The 21,940-nt window shown below is 31.6% G+C and overlaps 1 protein-coding gene across 2 annotated transcripts in view; it reads right to left on the reverse strand.

The window, feature by feature from the left end:
* LOC118187321 (uncharacterized) overlaps positions 1-21,940 on the reverse strand; it is a 1,290,260-nt gene that overhangs the window by 409,221 nt on the left and 859,099 nt on the right. For both annotated transcript variants that reach the window (XM_085824924.1, XM_085824923.1), the window contains exon 8: positions 11,740-11,801. In XM_085824924.1, coding sequence (XP_085681050.1) covers positions 11,740-11,801 — 62 coding nt within the window. The remainder of the gene's footprint in view (positions 1-11,739; positions 11,802-21,940) is intronic.

Consider the following 21,940-nt stretch of genomic DNA (forward strand, 5'->3'; position numbering starts at 1 on the left):
ATTTTATGATATGACAACTTAGAAAGATGTTTATAGTTTTTTACTTCAAAGGAATTTTTTTATTCTGTTACATAACAGGAAATTCCTAATTTCCTAATCACAGAGAAATAATTACGGATCCTCTTTTTTTATCTAATTTGGTAACACAAATTTGTTTCATTTGTCCAATTGTCAGTATATAACATGTGTAGAAGTAGCAGCTAATAGCATTACACCAAAGAACTTAGACAATAATGATCACTCCGTTGTTATACAAATATAATCAATCAACTGAGATGACAAAGCAGCTGCTTTTAATATCGGCAGTCTTAGAACCTTGCAAACAGAGCTGCCACTGAGCTTCGTTAACCACCTTTACATTCATAGGTCATAAAATTAAATGGCTTTAATTTTAATAGAAAATTCAGATTTGTGATAAATGAAAATAGAGCGAGTCCGTGAAAACTAATTGCATGCTCATAGTTATTCATTTGCAGCATCTTCAGAACCCAATTATGAAGCTAAAAATTCAGTAGACTGTGATTGAGATAAGAGATATCTACAGCGTATCGTCACCGAAGGTAAGCGAAAGTTGTGTCATGTAGTACTAGCTAACAAAGATGTGGCTTCAGCTTAAACAATTTTTAAGTCTCTAATGAGTTAATTCTCCAATACCAATAATCACTGAATCCGGCTAAAAATGGGGCTGATGTCTTCTCCAGATATACCTAAAGACCGTCTTTCATCACCAAAAGCTCTTAAAACAGACATGCAAAAAACCGCTTGCGTATTCTTGAATTTTGCGAGAGTCCATATTGGCAGGAAACGCACTTGCACATCGTTCGATGAGTCTTATTTCCTATTACATCATACGGAAAAATGCATGCAGATTTGGCCCAGAGAGATTTTGGAACCATAGGGTATAAATAAGCCAGAAGGCAAAATGAAAGGCTCCTGAAAACGCTCACCTGACAACCTCTGATCCATTCATTTACATGCAGAAAACCTAAACATCTAAAATAGACATATATTGCAGGCTAAATGAATTCATTCATAGAAAGGCAGTTATCCAGCAGAAAGTATCATTTTCCAGCGAAAGATCGTTTTTTAGCCAAAATTATCATGGCCTCAAAAATTTAGATATCATTCCAATTAATCATTTAAGCCAGTCGCTGGCCGAGTAGGTAAAAACATTGAATACTGATTATCTCGGTTAATGTTCAGGCGCAAGGGCTCCCTGCATGGACTGCGTGTGCTTTTCTTTAATAATAACACAAATATGAACCTGTTTCTAAGAGATTTTCTAAGAAGATTTTAGGGGTTTTATTTTTCTAATAGTTATTTTTATTTTGGTACAATCATTTCCTTTACTTTCTTAATTTCTCACCCACGTTTTGCAGCCAGAATGAGCTTTCGTTATTACACTTTATGCAAATAAAGTTGAAACAAGTATTCAAGCTGAAGTCAGTGTTACTTCAGTAGTAGAGCATGTTCTGCCTTTCGGCCACTTATTGCTATTAGCTTGTTATTCTACGGTCGTACTTAATACGTTGCTGCTAGTATACGCCTGTGAGCCTTAATTAAGGCCTAACTACGCGAGTTTGATTTTGTGCAGCTTCAGCTCATTAAATTTTTCTGACGTTGGTTAAATTTCATGTTTTGTATTATGAGCTAAAGTCCAAGTGGAAGCTTCTTGTACGCCCAAGAGGAGTCATCTGTAAATATATTTTGAGTTGAAATAAAAGGTTATTTTAACTCTTCTCCAAAACTGTTACTTACTCACAAGAACTCAGCGAATAGTCGCTACTTAGTTCTAAAGTATTCTAGCGTTCAAGGAACTCTATGTTTAGCTATGACATTACAAGATTTCTTTCCTAAATGCTGATATTGAAATTCTGTCCTGAGCTGATTCACCCGTGTAGCTTAAAAACAGTTGAAGAATCTGCTGATAAAAGAGACCATATGTTACCTTTAGAGAGCTAAACTCCGTTATGAAGAAAGTATTATTTTAATGAAACACAGAACATGTGTGTCATAATGGCAAACTAAAAGCCATGTCCTCACTCTGTTCTTCGTTATAAAATACTTTTATCTCGAAGACTGTCAGAGTTTTTATTATTTTATTTATTCGTTTATGTTTTATTCTTTGCCTAACTGTCAAATAAGAATAAAACATCTGACACATGGTAATGAAAAATTCATAAGTGCAAAATGTGCAAAATGCTGTTCAGTGGTTTAAAATAGAATTATTGATTCATATTTTAGCACTCCTGAAGTAGGTTTTATGATTCGACAATTCTAAGTTTAAAATAAATTAAACTGAAAACGAACATTTTAAGAATACTACAATTTTTTATTAGTAACTGAATGATATACATGATATACATGTAAGTCATGACAATGTGTATGGAAATGTATCGATTCGAAAACAAAGTATGAAGTATCTTTACAGAACATACGTATGAATAAAGGAAAATGCTTTACTGCGCTGCAAGATAAATTTAAGAATATATCTAATAAATGTTTAACCGTGATAAACTTTGCAAGAATTATTATAAAAAAAGGAAACCATTGTTGAAGTTGGTTACTTTTGATCCAACATTTAAATTTTCTTTACAATTTCAATTAAAAAAACATACAGACATTTTGGAATTATGTGTTTCTTATTACTATACATTGCCTCAAACTGGAAACAGATATTCTCGACATTATTTTCAAAGAGTATATTACCTTCCGCAGTTTTCAAATACTCAATAAAATGGTTTAGGAAGAGATACTTTTATTCTTGTGTTATTTGAATTTCCAGTAACAATCTTCCGGTAAGAAAAATTTCCATTCATTAGTGTCGCTTTAAATGAAGATAAATTTAAGTGCTGATATAAGGAAATAAATGATGCAGCAACTTCTGAGCCAAATGCCCATAATTTGTATGACAATGTTCCCGCTATGAAGACAGCTACTTCAAAATTACCGATCCTCATTATGCCACAGCAAAATATGACTAGTATATCTATGAGATAAACACATGAATGAAACATCATTTTTTAAAATGTTTTCGGTCATAAGACAAATGGCCGAAAAGATTTATTTTTAAATATGACTAAGCATCAATAAGGATCTCATAAATGTGTTTTACTTTGTGAGAATAATAGAAAACATTTGGTTAATATGAACTACTTATTCAAACACATTTCTCCAAACAAAAATGTAGTTTTGAGAAATGCAACTTTACTGATTTATATGCGATTAAGTAACAGTAATTGTTTTGTTTCACAGTTCTTAATTGTTTCACAATAACCAAAATTGTTGTTTCAGTTTTTAAAGCTAATAAAAGAGAGAAAGAAAGATTTTGAATCTAATCTATTTATATTTTTAATTAAAAGATTTTGAATCTAATCTATTTATATATAAGCGAAATACCACTGACTCATCACGAGATCTCGGAAACTATACATCCTATTGACTTGAAATTTTGAATAGTTAGTAATTCCACGATGTAGATGCGCACTAAGATCGGATTTTATGTAAATCCTAGAATTTCTTTTATTGTTACCAAAATTAGACATGGAATACAATGTTGTCAATGAATGTATTTTTCTTTAAAATTATTAAATTGGTAAATAACTTCCGTCTATCCAATGAATGCAAACAACATTTAAATGATAAGGTTAATAATAAGATTTATATTCAACTGTTATCATAAGTTTCATGAAAATAAATGTTATTATTAAGAGAGGTAAATTACTGCGATGAAAAATAAAAATGGTGTTATTTATAAAATTTGCCATGCATAAATCAAGGACAAATAATTATAATTGATTAAAAAAATTGATAACAAAGATAACATTTATTCAAAGGTATTATTTAAAGGTAACATTTATTTTCATGAAATTTATGATAACAGTTAAGTATATATAAACCTTAGTTTTATGTTGGCAGTTTTTCGTAGTGTAGGCCTAGTGGAAATCCCACCACGTTAAATAATGGGGACACATCCCAATACACAGTACTTCATGGCTGATGTGGAAATCTGTGTATGACAGATTCACTAACTGACACGATATTTCCCGACTTTCAGTTTAAAAAAATTACATTAATTATCAGTTCGACATTAGACATTCCGTCTATATAAGAAGTCTAGGTTCACATTCGAATAGATAGTATGCCCAGCAAAGCGAGGGGGGGCAGCTAGTCCATTTATATTTTGAATCTAATCTATTTTTATTTTTAATTAAAAGATTTTGAATCTAATCTATTTATATTTTTAATTAAAAGATTTTGAATTTAGTCTGTTTATATTTTTAATTAAAAAGATTTTGTATCTAATCTATCTATATTTTTAGTTAAAAGATTTTGTACCTAATCTATTTATATTTTTAATTAAAAGATTTTGAATCTAATCTAATTATATTTTTTATTTAAAGGATTTTGAATCTAATCTAATTATATTTTTTATTTAAAGGATTTTGAATCTAATCTATTTATATTTTTAATTAAAAGATTTTGAAGTTAGTCTGTTTATATTTTTAATTAAAAGATTTTGTATCTAATCTATTTATATTTCTAATTAAAAGACTGAATCTAATCTATTCATAGTTTTAATTAAAGTACATAGAACTATCAAGATATTAAATTATGTTATGAAATTTGATTGTTTGCCCTGCATTTGAATTGGACGATTCACTCGAAAAATGAGTCAAAAACCGATTCACTTCATGGAGCGAATGAGCAGTTGATTCTAGGAAACAGAGAGCTGGCTCTTTTGCAATTCACTGAGATCTGTTGTTGGAATCGTGCTAGAAATAGAGTATATATGCTTTTCGTTCACAAACATGCTCACTTTAATAAGCTCCTAATTCGCCAAAAAGAGTGAAGCTCTTTCGTTAAAGAAATGATTCACTTTACTCAGCTTGCGCAGGAATGCTCCCCCCCCCCCGAAAAAGAAAAAGAGCGGAGCCTTGTTGCCAGGGTACCGAGAACGTTCGATTCACATTTTAGCGGAGAAAAAAAGTTTAATATGTCAAAAGTGAGTATATATTTTATCATTTCTAAATTATTTTATTTATTTTTTTATTCTAGAGTTTTATTGTTAGTTCTATGCGGAAATGAGGTTTCAGAGAATTTCAAAACTTTATTGAAAGAAATCAGCTCTGGGAGTTAGTGTTTTGTTGAGTAAAATCTTCCGATTCCAGCGCAGGTTCGAATCCCGCGAACGGGCTGGCTGCATGGGCGCTTTCGTGGTTTTCCCCATGTGTAGCGTGTATACGATTCAGTTTCCCTTAGAAAGTCCTCCACGAAGGCATCCCTTCCCTTAGGCAGATAGCCCTAGTGTGATTTGCCGTAATTAAATAAACCAAACCAAAAGAATCCGATCCAGTACTTGTTTGATCGTTTTCGCTTTTCGCTCCATCCTTCCTAACCACTCTTGATTCACTTATCGTTCCTGACCTTTTTCATCAAAGTTATTGATAGTGAACGGCGAGTTATTAAAAAAGAGCTGATTCAGTTCAGTGAGCGAATGGTTCTGGTCCAGTCCCTTAAAGGAGCGGCTTTGTCCTTCTCTAACTTAAATGAAAGCTCTCTCTCTTTTATTTTCAACTCGGGACAAAATTCCCATGAATATTTAAGGTATAATTTCCATTTATTCTGACAAATGATTGTATATTAATATGTATAGGCATTACGGAAAATAATATAATTTTTGTTTAATCTATATTAGTCATTTTAATTACACTTATTTTGCGCATTTTCTCAAAGCCATTACATAATAAACATTTCAACTTCTATCATCTAGCCCCAGACATTTTTGTAACAATGTTCTGATTTTTTTAAAAGCAAATATTCTTTAAAAATTACGCAGTTCCTTTAATTGAAAGAAATGACTTTCAATTAAAATAAATGTTTGTAAATATGTTTACTCTATTGCTCAATGAATACAGCTTTTAAAAAAGAAAGATTTATGACGCACTGCCAGCAGAACTAATAGAAATAATACTCTTTAAACTTTATGCCTAATGTGATAAAATTTACTCATGAATCACGATGTCAAGGCAATATCTAACAGCTGACAACCTCAGTTCATTGATATTGGTTTCTTTTCCTTCTAGGTCAGGTAAAATAAAGCTAATCTTCCTCTAAATGTTTACGTATTTATAATTTTTTCATTAACATGAATAGTATAAGGTAACTAAATTAATGGAGAGCAAATTTTTACCAAATTAATAAATTAATGTACACTGCGGGGGAAAAGTGAGTTCTGTATCTCCCATTCTACTGGGCCGATTGAAGTAATTCAACTTGCGTTTACCACGTCTCGAAAGCGCGACTTAGGATATATATTAGATTTATATATAGATTTGTTCCAACATAGGTATTTTGACACAAAATAGGACTTTTTCTGAAATAACATACCAATTTTGGTTCCATATTTCGATTCTACGACTCAAATTATGCCTAGATATTAAATTTTGTAATTTTTGCTGAGATATTTATGGAGAAATGTAAGGGGTGTTGCAACCCCAAAATCTTCAAAAAATGTTTATTTCGTATTTTTGCATTTTCAAATTCTCTTCTCTTTTATCTTTCTAAAAATATCACACTTTAATCTCTATGAAAATTAGAACTGTAAAAAATATAGTTTTAATTCGTCATCGAACGCTCTGATAAATGAGGAATTTTACATAAAAACGCGTTTTTCTCCAAACGTGATTTCTTTATACTCGATGTACCTTTTTTCAAGAACTACTGCTCACATGTATATACAATTTTTATGGCTCATTTATTAGTTCCCTAATATTTACTGAAATATGCTTTTTGTGATAAAATATGGAAAAAAAATTAAAACATTTCTGTGAGAAAAGGGCTAAATTTTACTATGCCTAACAAAATATTCTGTAAATTACTCTAAAATTCAAAATGTTTCAAAAATCAGATAGGTAAACTTTAATTACACAAAATATTTCAAGCGTGTATCTACAGCAGATTTTGAGAAAAGTACATCGAAAATAGCCATTTTAACATTGTCGGTATAGGGGTTTCGGATACTCCTTAAAAATTTATCTTTGCGAATTTTTTTCAGTCTGCGCCAAGAATAATTCACTTGGGGAAATTCTTAATTTATAGCTATACATTTTCCTTTCTTTTTTCTTCATTAATCACGAGCGGAATAAAAGTCATCGTTCATACTTTCAAATATTTTTAACAAAGAACGTGAACCACATTTTCGTTATTACCTGCTTATAATAAACGCGCCAAATTTCAAAACGAGCCAAAATGTAAATTGACGTATATCTTAGGAAATTTTGAATTAAAAACTCTAATTTTTGGCAGGTATATTTAAAAATATGTCTACTTTAAGATAACGGCAAAACTTCTATAGGTTATAATTCAGAGTTTTTTTTTTGAAAAATTTATAAAAATTATTTAAAGACACAAATTTAAAAATAAATCATTAAAAGTAGGCGAATTTAATTTGGAATGAACCTGAATTTCGAAATAAGAAAGAAAGAATCAAGTAAGTTTAATAAAAAAGAGATATTAATAAATATATATGAAATTCAATTAACATTGAGGAACTAAAATTTTGAGAGCTAATTTTTTAAAAACTATTCGTGCGTTTTTACAACACTTAGCTGTTTGGCGTACGTTGAGTCGTACAATCGAAATATGGAAAAACATTGGCATATCATTGCAGAAAAAAGTCCGATTTTGTGTCAAAATATCTATATTAGAACAATGTTATATATAAATCTAATACATATCCTAATTCGTGCTCTCGAGACATTAATTTTTTTTAGTCCAGGGGCTTTGTCCCTGAAAGACTATTGTTTCCGTTTTGAGATTTTGCGTTGAATCATTCTGAATGTCCGTTTCACTTTTCAGACTGTTGCCACCAAATGCTATCGCCCTGTATTATATTTGAAGAAATTAAATAATGAAGAATCTAAATGAATGTATGTATGTTTCTCGCATTGTGATAAAACAACGGTACCTAGAACCACCCAATTTTTAATGACGTAATCCTACTGCGAATATGGGCATCTGGAAGACCAAATTTTAAATTTGGAATTTGTTTTATTATCGGTTTCATATTTTGTAAAATTTTAACGAATTTTTGATTAACAAACTCAAGGATTTAAAAAAGCGAGCAGTGGCAACACTCTACGGGTGGGAAAAAAAAACCTTTTTATCTCCAGCGCGCGGAACTGTGTATGGGAAGTTCTAAAGATCTGCTCGTTTTAAAATTATTTTGCGACAGTGCTGTTGAACTGAATTTTGTGGTTTAAGTGCAAAGAGTATGATAATAAATAAATAAAGGTACCACAAAAAACGTTAAAAAAGCCTCTTTGGACGTAATTTAAAATCTAAAACCTTTCAGTTTTTTTTTTTCCTTGGCGCAGTCAGGTTTGAGTCAAGTGAGGCACTTGCCTCAGGTGAACAAAAACGAGGGCGCCAAATAAGATGTAAAAATTTAACGAAATTCTTATTTAAACTTCCAGATTTAGAATAAACCAATTTAAATGAAAAGAGCTTTGTGTTATAAACAATCCAGCTGAATTGGGTTTAGAGTAGTGCAAGTATTATTTTCTAGCACTGAAATTTACTATCGGAAATACTAAAATGTATTTATGCCTGTTGTAACAATTTTCGTTACAACATGAACAGGTACAGGAGCTTGTCTCATTCTTTGTTGACTGGAATGTAATGTACTGGAATGTGTGTAAAGTAAGATCTAGCATCGCTTTTTTGTGCTATTTTTTTAAATGTAATATTCTGTGGAAGATTTAGAGGAATATTTAAATTTAAGACAGCTGATTTTCACTCAAAAGAACGCATATTTAAAAACGTCTAGGTTTGTTTCTTGGTTCTACGGTTACAAATATAAAAACATATTTTTAAAATATTTTTTTAATAAAGATATTTATAGAAATAATTTTTTGGAAATACTGAAACGTAAAGAAAGAAGCAAAAATATATGCGAACTTAAAATTTAGAAAAAATAACACATCGAAATTAGTTAGACCAGAAGAAAACGTGTTCTTTGTAGTGAATTATGCTACAGAGTTTATGCAAAACTCTGACCATACTCACGAAAATTACGCATTGGCGCCTGAGCCTTCTGAGTTAACTGATGATGCGGGGTAAAACTAAAGGTAAAATATGAAGCATCATTTAATCTTATTAATTTTAAAACCTTTTTTTTTTTTAGTTACGAGTGTTAATTCATTAATTTTAAAACTCTGCTTATGTTACTGTAGTGATATCATTGTTTCTAAAATGTAACTGAAAAAATACTATTTTTAAAAGAATACAAAAGGGCAATGGGAAATTCAAAGGTGTTAAATGCGAAATAATTAATCTAAATTTTAAAAACCTGTAAGACCCTTTCCAAAAAGACTATTTTGCCTTAATTTAAATTTTTTTCCCTCAACATTACATTTTACAATAATTTTTTAGAATAAATTTAAAGTGTGTTTGTGTGTTTGTGAGTATGGCAAAGCCTCGAGGGCTATCTGCCTAAGAGGAGGGATGCCTTCGTTCATTACTGATGATATATTTGACCATACTTTGGTAGTGAGTCAATATTTTCAAATTATTATAGTTCAATATATGCTTCTGGGTAGTATGTATAAAATAAAGCCATAAATATATTTTATTAACAGTATTTTCTTGTCAGTGATGGTAGATTTTTTTTAATTAATTTTGATATAAAATTTTCAGTTTTTTTTGTATACATTTCTCAAAATAATGATTTTTTTATCGTTTTTGAGTACAATTCATTAAAATTTCGCATAAATTTAAAATTATAACAAACATTTTGTAAAACGCCCTTCGAACGAGGTCGGTAAGATTAAAATTTACATGCAGAGCAAAATAAGGAACATTTTGAATTTTTCCATAGTAACAATAGTTTTCTCATAACCTATTTATTTAATATGAATCAAGTAAGGAAAGCCTTCAGAAAAAATTAAAACATTTTTCATATATCAAACATATTAGTTCATTAAGCAAGATTTCTTTGCAACATTTAAAAAGCATACAGAGAAAATTATTTTGTAGTATGAGTTACTATACCAATGACAAACTAAAATTTCAGAATTTCGTTTTTCGAATCACCATTTTTCTTAAATCGAAACTTTAAACAAGCGTATCTTCGTTTTTGCATTTTAAACAGACAGATACGAAAATTAAAGAAATTGGTTTAATTACTAGCACAAAATGTCGTCATATGTGACGTATATGATCAGTAAACTTCTTGGCCATTTTAATACCTTGCATATACCTTCAATAGTGACATCACATATCTCTGACATGCCACATTTCTAATACTTCCTGTATTCTAAGGGACGTTCTAAGGGAAACTGGCTCGTATACACGTTACATATGGGGAAAACCACGAAAACGCCCATGCAGCCAGCCCGTTCGCGGGATTCGAACCTCGGACCGAACTACCAGTGTTCAGCGACTTTACCGCTCGGCGGCTGGTGGGCCAATAAATTTAAAGAAAGCTAATACAGTAAGAAATATATATTTTGTGAAATTTTTCCTCATTCTCTAATAGTTTTTGAGCAAAATATTGCATTATAAAGAAGATTAAAAAGTGTCTGAGCAAATTGTGAAAGGACACCAAAAGGGATCAAGATAACCAGATTTTGTAATGGGGTGTGTGGGCAAACAGAGTGCACTGAAGTGATACAGGATATCGATACTGTGTGATAGGTCAATATGTTCTGCTGACGAAAATCGTCATTCATTGTGCATCTCTGGATTATGTGCAACTGCATGAGATGCAATAGCCTTTACATTTTTTAGTTATTTTTAAGTCACCTTACAGAAAAGATAACCACAAATTGCTTCCTAAGTACCTTTGTATAGTTGCAAATATCTTCCTATCACTGAAATAAGAAAAACCTCGCAATGAATTGTAAACATTAGTTATAAAATATAGAGATATCCTTAAAGAGTTGAAAAAAATGAAGTAGCTTAAAGAAAGACGCAGTGCGGAAGGAGGAATTCATTACACAAGGGTTATAAGTGTAAATAAATTTTAATCGATAAATTAATAGACATTGGCAATGATTTCATACTTGTAAGAAGTATAGTTTTGAATTTTCTTTATTAATGCAAAGCGCGTTTTGAATTTTAAAGCAAATTGATAATTTACTTCAGAATGAATATTTTCAAATGCATTTGTGAGAAGTTTACATTCAGATTAAGCATTTTACTCAGCAGATTAAAATGCATTATGAGCTATTAAAGTATGATCGAATAATCTCGCTGTTATGCTTTAGTTCAGCAGGAAAAAAAGTCACTTATAAACAAAAGCAAAACCGCACCAATAAATTTTACCATAATATGAAACATCTGGATACTACAATGAAATCTTTCTAAAACGACCCCTCATACATTCGAACGATTTTCGTCTCTTTTGTACAAATGGTTTTCGTCTTTTTGTTTTCTTGCGTTTTGCGAAATATGAAATTGACTTTTTAAGTCATGACGGTAAATGCTGGGCACTGTCATTTTAAGCATTCTCAGAACTACTCATCAAATTCATAAGTACGTGCTGTAACTAGTTACCGTGGTTTTACTATATAAGATTTCAACTAAAAGCTGCCCAAGACTACTAAAAAATAAAAATTATCACAGTTCTTTGAAATTCAGGGGGTAACCTTGTATACTGGAATTTTTAATTCTAATTAAATTTCATGTTTTTAGAGTAGCTATTGATAAAATTGATGAAAAGGTTTCATAACTTACTGAAAGCTCAATACTGTCAAATTTTCTGTCTTGTATAATCTTGGCTGGAACAACTGAAGCAACTGTAAGAGAAAAAAAATACGTACGTACTTTATAAAGCAGAGCAAAAATATTCGAAAATTATATATCCCTAGATTAAAATGCAATCATGAATACAAGAACAGAAAAATTATATAAATATATGTTATGTGCCTTACTTCACATTTCCAAAAATTTTTAAATTATATTATTTTAAAAATAAGGTGTTATAGGGAATTCCTAAAATTTCTCGACGTGCCGGTGCCTGTGACTTTTCTTTGTTATTTCATATTCACGATTTAAAATAGCTTAGAACAGCAAGCTTAAATTTCATATCAGTACATACATCAAGTCGATTTTAGTATTTTGCTATTATTTAAGTTTGTGATGGAAATCCGTTATCACACAGATACGTAAAAACTATTTGATTATAATTCCTAAAGCACAAGTGAAAAGGTCATTATATTCCATTTTCAGTGGTAATGAGCCCAGCGGCGCCAGATATGGAGCAAAGTCATAGCGAGAACCATCGCAATCATAGTGCTTGAATCTCTTTTTTCTGGTAAGACCAAAATCGGAAGTCCATACGTAGAGCGTAGTCTGTATGACTACCGATGTATGACGCAGGAGCATTTTTAGTGAATATTTGAGTATATATAATGTCATGTAACAATTTGAAAACTTTAAGCGTGATTTTTGATTAATTGTTTTTTTCATGATTTATGTTCACGGCAACCATGATAACTCTAAATGTTCATTATAGAACCAGTTGAAATTTTGCGCACACGTTTTATACATTATTATGCATAATATGGACAAGAAGTTAAAAAGGTTAATCTCATAGAATTTAAGTTACAACATTTTTTTTTTCAATAGCGTGTGTATTTAAAAAAAAGTGTTTACTGATGATATATTTGACCATACTTTGGTAGTGAGTCAATATTTTCAAATTATTATAGTTCAATATATGCTTCTGGGTAGTATGTATAAAATAAAGCCATAAATATATTTTATTAACAGTATTTTCTTGCAGTGATGGTAGATTTTTTTAATTAATTTTGATATAAAATTTTCAGTTTTTTTTGTATACATTTCTCAAAATAATGATTTTTTTATCGTTTTTGAGTACAATTCATTAAAATTTCGCATAAATTTAAAATTATAACAAACATTTTGTAAAACGCCCTTCGAACGAGGTCGGTAAGATTAAAATTTACATGCAGAGCAAAATAAAGAACATTTTGAATTTTTCCATAGTAACAATAGTTTTCTCATAACCTATTTATTTAATATGAATCAAGTAAGGAAAGCCTTCAGAAAAAATTAAAACATTTTTCATATATCAAACATATTAGTTCATTAAGCAAGATTTCTTTGCAACATTTAAAAAGCATACAGAGAAAATTATTTTGTAGTATGAGTTACTATACCAATGACAAACTAAAATTTCAGAATTTCGTTTTTCGAATCACCATTTTTCTTAAATCGAAACTTTAAACAAGCGTATCTTCGTTTTTGCATTTTAAACAGACAGATACGAAAATTAAAGAAATTGGTTTAATTACTAGCACAAAATGTCGTCATATGTGACGTATATGATCAGTAAACTTCTTGGCCATTTTAATACCTTGCATATACCTTCAATAGTGACATCACATATCTCTGACATGCCACATTTCTAATACTTCCTGTATTTACATTCTTTAAATAGTTTTGCACTTGAAAAGACAACTTAGAGCAACTTTAAGGATGTATAAAATGCCTCACACATTTCTGTAGTTAATTTGTAATAGTCAGCAAAACTTAAAGTAAATTAAAATTAATGATTACATTTTCTTTGCAAACACAATGTGCTTTTAAAGCGCGTTTTTACTTTAGAGGACGCAACGAAAAACTTCTGCAGAAAGACTTTTTTTTCACCATCTTAACCTAAATATGCTTGCCTACTTACGAAATTTGCATTTTTTAACTTAACATTTTAATTAGTCATTGTTACTTAATCTTGCAACCAGGAGAACATGTTCTGCTTCTTCTGAAACAGGACACCAAGGTCAGTGATAAATGAGAAGTAGTTGTCTTTAATTACCCAGGTTCTTTCGTTCGTGCTGCTAATGGTGCGTTAATTACTTCACTTTTAAGATAAAAGTGGAGCAAAGTTTTACCGACAAAGGAATGCTGATTAATAAGCGTGGTTGTACTATGTTTGTATTTCTGTTTTTTCTTTTTCTTTTTTACATTCTTTAGAAGATGAGGATGCCGGTTGAAATATGGACAGGAAAGTTTGTTTCCATATGACACCATGGTTGTAAAAGCGTTAGTCTAAATTTTTAAATTAAACGTTTGAAACCAAATTTATTGATCTAGCACTGACTGTACTTATGTATGCATCTAAAAGAAAAAAGTAAACTTATGCGTTGTGCTAGGAAACTTCTTAAAATTACGTTAGACATGTCCACGATTAAAATTTCATCGTCAGTATTAAGCAAGTTATATGCTAATAATTAAAAATAATTTGTCTTCATTTGTAAATTCAATATAAAGTCAGGATTATAATCCCGAAAAACGCTGATCAGTGTAATCACTAAGTCTTCAATGTTTCAGATATGATAGAATAATTATGTGTATAAACTACTTATGTCCTCATTTGCATTTTAACTACTTATGTGTATAAACATTTTAACTTCATCCTAAAACGACGGCCGAATTATATTTCCATGAGCTTTTGTACTTTTTCCATGAGCTTTATAAATTACTACCGACTATAAGCAAATACGTAGGTGGGTCCAAACAAAAGCATCAGCATTTGAAAATTAATTATTGTAGAGGAAATACTTCACTCCCAGAGTGTAGGCAGATAGCACTAGTTGTCTAGCAGCGGTTGTACGAGCAGGTAGAATAAGTTTGCAAAACGCGTCAGAGCAAGTAAAATGGGAAGACGTTTATAAAAGTGGTTTCGCTGCAAGCCGTAATTTGTTGCCATCCGACGCAAACACCCTGGCATGTTGAGTGCTGGTGTCATCCTCCTGCATGGCAATGCCCGGCCTCATACTGCTCGCCAAACTCAGGAATCGCTGCAAAAGTGTGAGAAAGTACTCATCTTCTCCCCATATAGCTTAAGTTTAGCACCCACTGACTAGTTTCGTTTTTCCAATTTGAGGAAACATTTATCTAGAATGAGGTTCATTTCAGACAGTAATGTGAAAACAGCCTCTGAGGTTTGGTTTGGTTTGGTTTTATATGATTACAGCAAAGCCTCGAGGGCTATATGCCTAAGGGGAGAAATGGATTTGTGGAGGGCTTTCTAAACGAAACTGGCACGTATACACGTTACACATGAGGAAAACCACGAAAACGACTATGCAGCCAGTCCGTTTGCGGTATTCGAAGTTCGGAATGAACTACCAGTGTTGAGCGACTTTACCACTCCGCCACCGCTGATGGGTCCAACAGCCACAGAAGAACTGGCCACAATGGGCAGCAAGGTGAATTCTGCATGAAGTGGGGATAAACAAGTTTGTTCAGCGTTCAGATAAGTGCCTAAATAGATTTGAGAATTATGTGGTAAAATGATAGGCGAGTATGCCTTTTCATTTCCTTTTGTATTTTCTGTCTATTAATAATAAATCATTTTTATTATCCTTGTAAACGTTTTTTTAATCTATCCTCGTGTACTTATAAATATAATTGCTTTCTGACTTGAGTTCGAGTTACAGCTCTCATTAAAAGATTAAAGACCCATTAAAAGTAGAGTACTTTGAAAATATATCTTATACTCCCAAACGAAGATCATACCTATGCTTATCTTTAATTCTCGCAAAATGTGTAGAAAATGTAATTTTAACAAAATTCACAGTTGACTGTAATCATTTAACAGTTCGGAATATTTAATAATAGTGTTGAATATGCCACTAATTTCGTTATATATTTTAGGAAACGTGAACAACTGCGTACATGGGGACACTATTAATGCACATATCTGCTAACCCATTAGGGGCCTTGAATAATATTTGAACCACTTAATTAAGTTAAATGCTGGATGTGGGGTTTTGCCTTAATAATGTCCTCATTTGTATTTTTTGTTAGGAGATTCCGGAAAGAACTTACAAGGCATTGAGTATCATCATTTCGTTGGGGGTTTTGTGTTAAAGTTGGACTGACAAGTTTTAACAGCTCGATGCTCTACTTTTTTCGTTCTAAAATTTTCTATAGTAAGAAAAGTATAAAAAGAGCATTCTGCATTCGAATACTTGCAGTCATCGTAACTGCATTTGAGTACTTCTTATCAAAATACATAATTCAGAAACCTTTTTCCTATAAAATGCATTTCCGTTTTCATAATCCGAAATTTCGCAATCGAACCGTCAAAACCTGGAACACCTTCTAACTGTATCTATAAATTAAACTATTTATGTAAAAATGTAGAGATATGATCTTATCTATTAAAATGGGTATCAAAAATTCCTTCATGTGCAAAAAACGTTTTATATATCTCAGTGATTCTGATACGACCACTTTCTGACACAACAGAAGTTTATGAAGTTTGAAAATGCAGGATCTGGAACCAAGAAATAAACTTTCTAGGTACACAAATCTTCCTGTACACAAAATGTACTTTAAATGTGTACAGATGAATAGGAAATAATATCTGGCTGTAGTGTTGTTGAAAATGAATACAATTCCAGCAAAGCGCATATATTTCTTTTTTTTTATCCTAAAGGATCATCGCTTATCCATACTTAAACAATAAAAACTCATGTGGACACCGCGACTTCCTTATACTGCCTACCAAATTATACACATTTTTGCTGCGACTTATTTCCTCGACTAGAAGAGAAACAGGCTAATGTGACAATCAAAATCGTAAAAACAACCTTGTATTTAGCGTAAGTATAATGAAACACTTAATTGATTTCGAGGGCAGCTAAAGGTCTCTTCTCATCAGGAGAAAGAAATACCTAGAAAGAAGAAAATAAAGGAGAAGGAGTCTCAGAAACACGTGGTCCTTATCAGCACTGCACGTGGTTATAACTGGATTTTTAATCAGAGTTGCACTGGCCGCCTATTTTTACTGAGCCAGGCTATCTGATCAAGCATAAAGAACAAGAAAATTTAGCGAAATAGAGAGCGAGGGGCAAATGCACCTTCACGCTCAAAATCTGAACTTCAAATAATGGAAAGAAACCACTGAACGGATTTTTATACCCTCTGGTAGTACCAAACGCGAGGAGGTAACGCCATCTATCGGCAAAAATAACTAACATCTATCGGGAGTGCTGATAAGGACCACGTGTTTCTGAGACTCCTTCTCCTTTATTTTCTTCTTTCTAGGTATTTCTTTCTCCTGATGAGGAGAGACCTTTAGCTGCCCTCGAAATCGATTGATTGTTTCATTATACTTATGCTAAATACAAGGTTGTTTTTACGATTTTGATTATTTCCTCGACTTTCATTAGAGATATATTTCTCATTCAATCACGTAATTCAGTTTTCATTTTGCGGCAAGGCAAAAATACATAAAAACTCAAAATATCTTCATTAAAATATGTAAAATAAAGAAAAACCTAAAACACCGAATACAGTTAAAACAGTTAATCTTTTTCAATCAAAATTAGAGATTCTGCTTAATAACAGGCAATTCGGCAAGCGTGGAGAAAGACAAAATTTTCGGTGCACAAAAATTCAAAATTAAATTTAGTTATACTGACAGAAAGACATTCAAGTTGGTGCACCAACGGACTCTCTTCGTTACTTTACTAAGAGTTTCAAAAGCAAATAAATGTAGCGTCGTTAAAAAAAAAGGCATAAAAACTTAACCGGAATATAAGAACAACATAATTCAATTACATATAAAGGAAAAAATGCACAATTTGTAGAGACATTAGGTTATTTCGAAAGCAGGAGAAATGAAAAATGAGCACAGCCCTCGCCGGGACTTGAATCACGGATCTCTCGAATACGCGTCGAGCGTGCTGACCACTACACCACGAAGACATGCCAAGAAGTCGGGAGAAATACCTTATAAATTTGCCGGCATAAAAGAATAAAAAACTATAGCTCATCTACGGGGTAAAAGGTATTTCATACATCTAATAATACTAAACTGCTTAAAATAAATTATAATTGGTAATGAATATCTATGCATCTGTCCATATATATATATGTACAAAAAAGTATAAAAAATGAACTAAATCCACAAAGACATGAAAGAAATGAAATTCAAGATCAATGTAATCTCGAAATCTTCCCTTTACCCCAAAAATGTGAAACCCTCCTATATTTTTTCAGCAACATATGGCGCGGAAATAATATTGGATTATTTTTATTGTAAAAAATCGTAATACAATATATATACAATTGGTGCAGCCGATTGCAACAAAAACGGGAGGCACACAACTAGATATTATAGCAGACCCATATACACAATTTCAACGTTCAATGGCTAATCGTTTTTGAGTTATGCGAGATACATACATACGACCGTAGAGAGTTCACGAAAAAATTCTTTCTGAGTCCATTTTAAATGCCTTTTATAATCTATTTTGAAAAAAAATCGAATCCTTTATTCTGTCTGTACGTGCACACGTCATGCCGCATTGCCCCCTTCCAAAAAAACAGAAGAGAGAAGAAAAAAAAAAAAAGTTCAAATGCATATTCGATAGCGGTAAAAATGGATATTTTCGTTGAAATATGATACCCGAATTTTTTCCCGATTATAATACTTCCTTCGCGATTATTATACTTTGTACTTATACTCTTTCATACGTCTAATAATACTAAACTGCTTAAAATAAATTATTATTGGTAACGAATTAAGAATATACCTAAGGATAAATTTTAAGGATATGTAATCTATTGAAGGTTAGCGATCACGCTTGCTCTATTTCACCTCAGAATATGAAATAATGAAAGGATTCAGATGAACGTTAAGAGATTCATTAAGTCTCCAAATGCGTTTCGGCTTTACAGCAGTAAAGGCATCAATACTAAACTTTAATAGAAATCAAATTATTGAAACTGTGTTAGCAGTAGAGGTGCTCTTAATTCCGACATCACTCTCTGTCCGTGTTACATTTGTATCCGTAACTCTTTACAAATAAAAGAGTGTTACCACTAAATGCAACTTCATGTATTATTTTTAAATAAATAATAAAGAGAGTATATTAAAAATAGTATATGCCTTCGCAATTAAAAATATATAAATAAAGATGTAAAAAAAGATTAAAAGGATGGAAAAAAATAATACAGCGAATAAAATAAATGTATAGCAAAACTTAACGCTCTATAAAGAGCTCTAAAAGTCTAGTGCTCTTGAACGTTTTCATGATTTTATCGTTGAATGCTATTCGACATCAGAGCTAAGAAAGCGATGTTTATTAATGATGATAAAATTACGAGAACAATTGTCTTAGCAAGTAAAGACTATTAGAGCAGACTGGTAACCTGCGAGCATAGGTAGATTATTTACGCACACATAAACGTTTCGAGAGCATTTGGGTTAATATTCCTTTGGGCTAAAATATATGTAAGAACAACACATCTCTAGAATTTCTGACAGATAGTCTCGCGGGATGGAGATAAAAAGGTTATTTTTTTTCAGTAGAGTGTTGTTAATTGCTCTCTCTGAAATCGCTGCGTTTGTTAATCAAAAATTCGTTAAGTTTCGCAAATTATGAAACAGAAAATAAAATAACATCCAAATTCTGGCTTCCATGTACCAATATTCGGATAGAGCACTACGCTATTCGGAATTTGATGGCTGTAGGTACCATTTTGTTTTCTGACAGTGCGAGAAACATTGCATACACTCATGAAAATTCTTCATTATTTAATTTTTTTAAATACAATGCAGGGCGATAATATTTGGTGACAGCAATCTGAAAAGTAAAACTTTAATTTATAGTGAACCGATGTAAAATGCCGTTTCGAGATTACTAGCCTTTCTGGGCTAACGCCCCTTCGGGCTAATAATAAAAAGAGAAAAAACGTTATGTAAGTAATCTTACTAAGAATACTAAACATCGATGTGATAAAAAGACTTAAAAAAATCGTAGCTATATTTAATGTTGTATTGGGAATTCTAAACATATTCTGCTTTTAAAAATGCTGTGATTTTGTAACTAAAATCTATGTGGCGTACGTGCAAGAAAACGATGTTTAAAAATAAAGTTAAAAAGGCAAAAAACGAAGTGTTCGCAGGAGTGAGTCAAGAACAGATTGGTAAAATGAGCTGACAGAGAGTATTAAAAACCTTTAAAAACCCTCTGGTGCGACATTAAAATTTGAATCCTTTCAGGGTGGCATTTCTATTCTGATATTTATTTATTCATTGTTCTTATTGTTTCAGTTGTCATATGTCTAGGTTTCGAGTTTATCTTCAACTAAAAATATGTTCTTTATTTACAACGAAATAAATATACTTTTTTACTCGATTCTCCTTCAGTGGCTTCAGGATTCTTGACGATTTTAACTTCAGTGGCTCCAGAAGTCGTTTAGTACGTACAACATAGTAAGATCGATGAGACTGCGCAACATATTGATGGCGTACTACTGCCTTTTATCGAAAATGGCATGTTTCTGCGAGCCGATTGCGGAAATAAACAACCTAACAGAGAGTTCAGTGAACGGGAGAGAAATTTATCGAGAGTAAGACCTAAAGCTTTTGGCTAGCATCACCTTTTTATAACTCTAGATGTGAGAACTAACGGAAATGGTACCGGCCATGAAACATTAATTGGAAATAGGTGATTCTTTTGATAGACCATTCTCGTAATGGTTTGAAGTGTTTGCAGTATCACCACGGCCAGTGAAAAATGAATTTCCAGAAATAATGTTTCTTGTTGGTTTAGACCATGAGCTCTCATGCCGAAATGCTGAACTTTCTTTACAAAGACGAAATGTGTTGCTACTATTTAAAATTACGTGGGACAGGAAATATTTTAAATGAGAAAGCTTTAGATATGTTTGATAGAAAAAAATAATTTCCCTTCGTAAGTTATTTAGATTATAATTTTGTCTTACTTCATATGAAAAAAAATATATTCTTAAAATTTTAGAATTTGTACACGTAGTAAATAGTTACTCGACTAGTATGCAGTCAAACCCCGTTATAACAAATCACGTTATAAAGAACATCTGGATATAACCAACGAATTGGTCCATCCCAACTTCTTATACATTTAATGGTGCTTTATATGGCTATACCGGAATTTCAAAAGTAGAAAATCTGATGTAACGAAGTATATGTGAAACGGTTTTTAATATTTCGCATTTTTTCTAGAATTTCTCAAAGTTAAATTAGAGCATTAATCACATTGGATATACAATGTTTCTTATTTCTGATAACAACTCCTTGGTTTTTGATTCTGTGTTTCTCGTCATATCACCAAGAAGATTCAAGCGTAATTCTGTTTCTTCCTCTTTAGAGAAAGAGGCAATACAAGAGAGAATAGTCTCTTGATTATAGCATTACACTAACTGATGATATAAAAACAAGTAAAAAAAGTTAATGAGAAAAGAGCATTTTGCACTCTACCTTTTTTCTTTATTACAAACGAGATTTAGATACTTCGGAGATAATAAAATACCATCCAGAGAAGAACGAAATTTCCTCAACAAAGAAACAAGATTAACAAATACTAAGTAAACAAATAATTATAATTATAATTATATTGACAAATGACAGTATTTAAAAAAATCTGAAAACTTTCAGATTTTATATCACGTTCAAAGCGGCATTTTTTAACCCATATACGTTTCGAGAACCGTTTCAAAAGCATATGGGCTAACGCCACTTTGGGCTGAAAATATTTAAAAACAGCATCTCTTCAGAATTTTCGATAGACAGTCTCGCGCGTTGGAGTTTGGTTTTTGTACAGCATTGTCAATGCTCTCTTTGAAATCGTTGAGTTTTTTAATGACATTTTCGTAAACGTTTCCGAAAGTCGAAGTTCATGCTTCCGGGTGCCCATATTCGAGGTGAGGACTACGTTATTCAAAATTTGATGGCTCTAGGTATCGTTGCTTTTCGCACTGCAAGAAATATGCATACACTCATGCAGAATCTTTATTATGTAATGTTTTAAAATATAATATAGGGCGATAATATTTGGTGACAACAGTGTGAAAAGTGATTCAACACTATCAGTGATTCGATGCAAAATGCCGTTTCGAAACTAGTAGCTCT

This window comes from Stegodyphus dumicola, chromosome 10, assembly GCF_044657685.1.
Source record: "Stegodyphus dumicola isolate Sdum_Otavi_A_Nest chromosome 10, ASM4465768v1".
In the NCBI taxonomy this organism is placed as follows: Eukaryota; Metazoa; Arthropoda; class Arachnida; order Araneae; family Eresidae; genus Stegodyphus; species Stegodyphus dumicola.